Source organism: Salvelinus fontinalis, chromosome 16, assembly GCF_029448725.1.
Source record: "Salvelinus fontinalis isolate EN_2023a chromosome 16, ASM2944872v1, whole genome shotgun sequence".
Classification (NCBI taxonomy): Eukaryota; Metazoa; Chordata; class Actinopteri; order Salmoniformes; family Salmonidae; genus Salvelinus; species Salvelinus fontinalis.
In genome coordinates this window covers 27,116,903-27,124,517 of record NC_074680.1, presented here as the reverse complement: position 1 = coordinate 27,124,517, position 7,615 = coordinate 27,116,903, and the positions used below count along the sequence as shown (strand labels likewise).

At 40.6% G+C, this 7,615-nt stretch overlaps 1 protein-coding gene across 1 annotated transcript; it reads left to right on the top strand.

The window, feature by feature from the left end:
- The first annotated feature begins 305 nt into the window (after positions 1–305).
- Positions 306–5,886, top strand: LOC129812905 (iron-sulfur cluster assembly 2 homolog, mitochondrial-like). Its single transcript, XM_055864882.1, has 4 exons — positions 306–469; positions 3,534–3,708; positions 3,931–4,046; positions 5,276–5,886. The coding sequence occupies exons 1-4, from the start codon at positions 321–323 to the stop codon at positions 5,460–5,462; spliced, it is 627 nt and encodes a 208-aa protein (XP_055720857.1). The 5' UTR covers positions 306–320; the 3' UTR covers positions 5,463–5,886.
- The last annotated feature ends 1,729 nt before the right edge of the window (positions 5,887–7,615 follow it).

Here is a 7,615-nt window from a genome sequence, read left to right as displayed (position 1 = left end):
ACACTGCGCAGAGTAGGTATTCCCTAACAGAAATATGCAAATAAATGCTAGAACGCGACAATAGGATCTCACTAGCTCGTTCTTGACTCTGCCCACCTCCTTGCTTGTTCTTCCAACGATAATTCATTTTCTCCCATTAGAAACGACAGGCTCTGGTCTATCTTGGGTTACTTATAAAAAAAATCTTTGCTTCAAGTGCAGGCCCACAGACACTCCTTGTCACAGGAAACTGTCGCGAATCTACAAGGTCCGCTGACTGGCGTTGAAAGTAACGAATCAGATATTTTACATATTGCACGGTAGGCGTTTCTTATGACGTCATGACCAAGGGTTTTTCGTCTCTTGATCTGACGCCACAGTTCTCCATGTTCGGGGTGGGCTTTCTAGCTACAGTGTTACGGAAGATGTCATTCGTTCTTCGAGGAGCTATGTTGAGTGCGACAAAGACAAGAGCATGGACCCTTGCTAGGTATACAATAAGCAATTCTATGGGTATTGAAATATAAGAGAATTGTTTAAGAAGGCATTTAAATAACTTAATTCTGTCCATTCCGCGCTCTTAATATTACAGCATTGGTTATCATTTTGGGCCAATCAAGCTTTCGTCATCTAACGTTAGCTACGTAAAAGTTTGATTGCTGTTAATAAAACATTGTCCTATCATCTAATCAGACAAATACTTTGTACTTAGTCAACGTTGTGTGTCTTGATCTAGCTACACATGGGTCGAGCCAGCTCTCATGATCCACTGAGCCTTTATGCATGACCCCAAGGCTGGACCCATCGCTATAGGCTTTGGGAAACAGGTTGGACTCCCAGAGTTGTGCATCGTTCTGGTGGGTGGCGATGGAGAAAAAAAACTTACCACAATACTAACCAACAGACAGGTTGTGTTCCAAAGCTAATGCCTCGATCACACCAACAGTGTTATCGCATTTTGGTACTCCGGAAATACATGAATTTCCAATGGAACGCTGCGTTTGCCTCGCAAGAGCAGTTGCAGTGTGTTCTGTGGTTCCTATGTTGGATGTATCCAAAGTATGTGTAGACGGCTTGACAGAAATGGTAGCAGAAGGTGAATGTTGAACTTCTGATGATGCTGCCTATTATTTTGCTCAAAACTCTATTGGTGTGATCAAGGGGTAACGCCTCGATCACACTGACAGTGTTTTCACATTTTGGTACACCAGAATTACATTAATTTCCAATAGAATGCTGTGTTTGCTTTGTAGTATTGCGTTCTATGTGGTACCTACATTGGATTTATCAACATTGAAAGAGATTTGCGTCATTTCAAATCTGGCATCAGGACAAAATGTGATTCATAGTCACCGAATATAGTTTAAGTATTTTAATTAAACTCAAACAATAAATGGCAAATGCAATTTTTGTATATACGGGTTCATTGGATCTCCGCGCAGGGTAGATCAGAGAACTGTGGAATGTACTCAAAATAGTAGTTTTATACTATGACAAGTTTATTCTCAACTCTTCCAGTTGGCCTATCATAGTAGAGATTTAGCATGGTTCATACTCTTGCTCCTCCTTTGTGGGCCCCCCAACTTGTCCAAGCCCCTTGGCGTTTTCCTTCTCCACATCTGGTTGTTGGGTAGAGCAGCTCCATCTTGTGTCCCCCTCGACCATTCACTGAAACAGTTCCTAATATGGTATTGTCCAGTATTCTAAACTCCTGGTTGGTCTAGAGAGATGCACCCCTCCCCTCTCCAGACTGTCCACAGCTTTTATGGCCTGTGGTGGTCAGTTTTTACATACCCCCTCTGCATTGTGTGTGTAACAAAACATCATTCACCTTCAACCAATCTGCTAACAGCCTATAGTGCATAAACATAAATTCTAACAACATATGCGTCAAACTGTAAGCGTAGAATTTTGCACAGACGCTCTTTTAATTATTTTTTTTAACCTTTATTTAACTAGGCAAGTCAGTTAAGAACATATTCTTATTTGCAATGACAGCCTACCAGGGAACAGTGGGTTAACTGCCTTGTTCAGGGGCAGAACAACAGATTTTTACCTTGTCAGCTCGGGCATTTGATCCAGCAACCTTCCAGTTACTGGCCCAACGCTCTAACCACTAGGCTACCTGCCACCCCTTCCCTGCAGCGAACGCCTCGATCACACCGATAGCGTCTTTGTGAAAAATGGTACGCAGCATCATCTGGATATGTGTGCAACAAAAGTTAAACATTCACCTTCTGCTACCATTTCTGTCATGCATACAGTTTGACGCATAAGGGTTCCATTGGAAATTAATGTACTTCTGGTGTGCCAAAATGCCATGACACTAACGGTGTGATCGAAGCATAAGTAGTAGTAACTAGTAGACTGCACTGCTGTCAGTCTAACGTTAGGCCTTATATGTCTGTAGTATAGGCATAGAGTTGCATTCATTTGTACTTAGTTGGTCAGCATTAACTAGTTGAATAGTTTTTATTTGGATGAAGAAATTGTAACTAACTACGCTATATAATGAGTGGATTTGAGCACATAGCCATGCAGTCTCCATAGACAGATATTGGCAGTAGAATGGCCTTACTGAAGAGCTCAGTGACTTTCAACGTGGTACCGTCATAGGATGCCACCTTTCCAACAAGTCAGTTCGTAAAAATGTTGCCCTGCTAGATCTGCCCAGGTCAACTGTAAGTGCTGTTATTCTGAAGTGGAAACGTCTAAGAGCAACAACAACGGAGCCGCGAAGTGGTAGGCCACACAAGCTCACAGAATGGGAACCCCGAGTGCTGTCCTCTGTTGCAACACTCACTACAGAGTTCCAAACTGCCCTGGAAGCAACATCAGCACAAGAAATGTTCGTCGGGAGCTTCATAAAATGAGCAGCCATGGAAGCGTCGGCTGGAGTGGTGTAAAGCTCACCGCAATTGTACTATGGAGCAGTGGAAACACGTTCTCTGAAGTGATGAATCACGCTTCACCATCTGGCAGTCCAATGGTCAAATCTGGGTTTGGCGGATGCCAGGAGAACGCCCCCTGCCCGAATGGATAATGCCAACTGTAAAGTTTGGTGGAAGAGGAATAATGGTCTCGGGCTGTTTTTCATGATTTGGACTAGGCCCCTTAGTTCCAGTGAAGGGAAATATTAACACTACAGCATACAGTGACATTCTAGATGATTATGTGCTTCCAACTTTATGGAAACAGTTTGGGGAAGGCCCTTTCCTGTCTCAGCATGACAATGCCCCCGTGCACAAAGCAAGGTCCATACAGAAATGGTTTGTCGAGATCGGTGTGGAAGAACTTGACTGGCCTGCACAGAGCCCTGACCGCAACCCTGCCAAACACCTTTGGGATAAATTGGAACCCTGACTGCGAGCCAACATCAGTGCCCGACCTCACTAATGCTCTTGTGACTGAATGGGCATGATTTTAGAATGAGATGTTTGACGAGCAGGTGTACACATACCTTTGGTCATGTGGTGTATATTCAAAGTGAGTGATGTGTATGTCTTGAGCATCTTTGGTACTCTGATTTGACTGAATAATTGTATTTATTTTAGGGGCTCTGCTCCCCTTGTCACCAATGTGGGCCAACCGATATTACTGAGATGTCCCCAAAGGTCACAACCCCTCTACACAGATTTCTATCGATTAAGCAGCACATCAGCCGAAGAGGAACCAGCAGAGTCCAGTCCAGTTGAAGAGAAAGTATACCTCAGTGCATCATGTGTTCAGGTTAGGGCAATTATTCACTCAAATTGCTTACACGTCATGTACAATATATATAATGTAACTTCTCATTTGAAATAATTCCCATATGTGTGGGCTGTAAAGTTCTACTGTTTTTCTCACTCACTTTCCCTTTCATCAACACTGTGGGGGATGATCAAGTGATACAAGGACACTCCACAATGTCAAGGACTGACATAATTACCCTCTTCTCTGTGTGTTGTTAAGAGGCTAGAAGAAATCATGGATAAGGGAGAGTACCTGAGAATACAGGTGGAAGGGGGAGGCTGCTCTGGGTTCCAGTACAAGTTTATCGTTGACAGTACTAGGAACGAGGATGACAGGTATTTGTCATTGATTGATTGTTCCTCTGTAATCATTCAAGAAGAACTCATTATGAATTAACTATTTAATGTGTTGAATGGCATGCAGCAGTAACACAATTATTTGTGCTAACACAATCATTATCTCAAATCAAATCAAATTGTATTGGTCACATACACATGGTTAGCAGATGTTATTGTGAGTGTAGCGAAATGCTTGTGCTTCTAGTTCCAACAGTGCAGCAATATCTAACATGTAATCTACATTTACATTTAAGTCATTTAGCAGACGCTCTTATCCAGAGCGACTTACAAATTGGTGCGTTCACCTTATGACATCCAGTGGAACAGCCACTTTACAATAGTGCATCTAAATCTTTTAAGGGGGGGGGGGGGGGTCAGAAGGATTACTTTATCCTATCCTAGGTATTCCTTAAAGAGGTGGGGTTTCAGGTGTTCCACAACAACTACCTAATTCACACAAGTCTAAGTGAAGGAATGGAATAAGAATATATACATATATGGATGGGCAATGACAGAGTGGCATAGGCAGGATGCAATAGATGGTATAAAATACAGTATATACATATGAGTGATGCAAGGTATGTCAACATTATTAAAGTAGAATTATTAAAGTGGCTAGTGATCCATTTATTAAAGTGGCCAATGATTTCAAGTCTGTATGTAGGCAGCAGCCTCTCTGTGTTAGCGATGGCTGTTTAACAGTCTGATGGCCTTGAAATAGAAGCTCTTTTTCAGTCTCTCGGTCCCAGCTTTGAGTCACCTGTTCTGACCTTGCCTTCTGGATGTTAGTGTGGTGAACAGGCAGGGGCTTGGGTGGTTGTTGTCCTTGATCTTTTTGCCATTCCTGTGACATCGGGTGCTGTTGGTGTCCTGGAAGGCAGATAGTTTGCCCCCGGTGATGCGTTGTGCAGACTGCACTACCCTCTGGAGAGCCTTGCGGTTGTGGGCGGTGCAGTTGCCGTACCAGGCGGTGATACAGCCTGACAGGATGCTCTCAATTGTGCATCTGTAAAAGTTTGTGAGGGTTTTAGGTGACAAGCCAAATTTCTTCAGCGTCCTGAGGTTGAAGAGAAGCTGTTGCGCTTTCTTCACCACACTGTCTGTGGGTTTGTATATCTGATCATTACACTGTGTTACGTGCTATCTCTCTGTCCTCAATCCCTTCGAATGCCCCTTTTTTAATCCATTCTAAACTCTTTCCACTGCACCCCATTTTTTTCTCTCAGGGTGTTTGAGCAGGGAGGGGTAGGGATCATTGTGGACCAAGATAGCCTGGAGTTTGTGAAAGGCTCTACACTGGACTATACTCAGGAGCTGATCCGCTCCTCCTTCCAGATGCTGAAGAACCCCCAGGCAGACCACGGCTGCTCCTGCGGAACCTCCTTCTCAGTCAAGTTAGGAGTCTCGGCCTGAGGCTTTCAGCTCTCAAACCCTCATCCCCTACATCCCTCACTAAGTCATCAAATTATATAGTCAGAGACCGTGTTCTCATGGTTGCATAAGTTATTACACAATTCACAGACGATCCTTGTAGCAACTCAGCAACTAAAAACATTGACAGACTGGTGTATCTTTAGGTACAGTATGCTTGGTTACAAATTAAAGTAAGTGGATGAGAATCTGAGATTTTCTTGGATACGAAGAGATGGATTGGTTTTCAAGTGTTACATTTCACTACAATATAAAAAACTGTCTTATTGATTCATTATACATTTATACTAAATGAAGACTATGCTTTGGAGTGGTTTGAATGCGCAAAAGTGTATCCTGTACCTAGATGTGTTTGTATATGTAAAGAATGGTTTCATATCTCTAACAATAAAACATGTTAAAAGAATGTTACATGGCTTTTTTATTTGGGATCAAATTTATGCTTGTGTATGTAAACTGGTCATAGAGTACCACAGTATGAGTCATAATATCCATAAAACCTAGCGGTCAAACAGGGAAATGGTTCCAATTGTTTTTCCACCATAAATTTTTCCCATAGGGGATTTTAGAAACACTTAAAATAAGGGCTGTGTTTCATGTAGGCTTACCCTCATGACGTTTTGATAACTGTAAATCCCACTAGGACAAGGTTATTTATGAATATATTTACCTGGATTAACTCCGCAAAAATTAAATGCAAATTAGCTGCTAATATGGTTATGATAAAGAACTACAAATGCCATGATCTGGACGAGACTGTCGAATCAAGGCAAAGGTAAGAATCTCTGGATTAACTATCTAATGTTAGTTAAATGTAATAATGAATAAATTGGCAAAATGTCTTTAAATTTACAATTTTGTGAACTATCTTGTGCTAGTTTTAAATTGACACAATACCTGTTAGCAAAAGTGTTAGCTAGAGATGACGTGCAGGACCTTGCAGGGATTTGTAGTTTTGCATGATGCAAATGGTATTCACACCAGATACTGACAGATTTTCTGATCCACACCCCACCTTTTTTTTAAGGTATCTAACCAACAGATTCATATCTATATTCCCTGTCGTGAAATCCATAGATTGGGGCCTAATGAATTCATTTGAATTGACTGATTTCCTTATATTAACTTTAACTCTGTAAATTCTTTGAAATTGTTTCATGTTGTGTTTATGTTTTTGTTTAGTGTATTTACCCATTGAATTGGGAGCTTTCTGATTATGTCATGATGATGATTGAGTAGCTAGGAAGTGTGGACAGTCAATCACAGATATGTCTATCAATCAGCACTAGGTAACTACAGTACAGGAGTTCAAGTTCTCCATCACTGCGACGGATTTCCATCATATGGATTTGTTTATAAATGTTTTCAATGTTTTTATATTAAAAATATTTAAAAAGTTATTGGTCAAACTCACAGGTTAATACATGTACAAAATGATCATCTTTCCCTAAAATCATGATGGTCATGACTTTTTACATGAAAGGGGAAGTTTACTTGGCCCCTCAAACAATCCATCTGAGATCGACAGTTTTAGTCATGGGATTTTGTTGTTGTTGCTTTAACCCCTGCAACTACCATTAGAGCATTGCCATTTTAAATACTCTTCTCTGTTTTGGAACATCAACATTTTTGTGAATGATAAGGGAATTATTTGTTCTGAACAAGCTATCATCTCAACAGTTTATTATTAGCTCACCAAACCGTCAAATGTACATAGCTTAGATCACTGGCTGTATGCAAATAGTTACTGGATTGATATACCTTTTTGGTTGAGTTAGTACCCTCTGCCTGATAAAGAACTTATGTTGTTGTCTATACATTTTCTTTATTAAAATGTGATTTAAGAAACATTTCACAAAAAATATACAAAATAAAATTTACAAACTATATTTACATTGATGTAATGTAAATCAAATATGCAGTAAACATGTCATCTATTTAACATAATTAAAACAAGAGGGAAAACATTCTGCACATTTCATATTTTCAATTTACTCTGTTAGTTATATCATATCTGGTTACAAGAAACATACACTTATATCCTTGTAAAAATAGCCACTCACTTTTAAACACAGTGCCTACAGAAAGTATTCAGACCCCTTAACTTATTCCACATTTTGTTGTGTTCCAGCCAG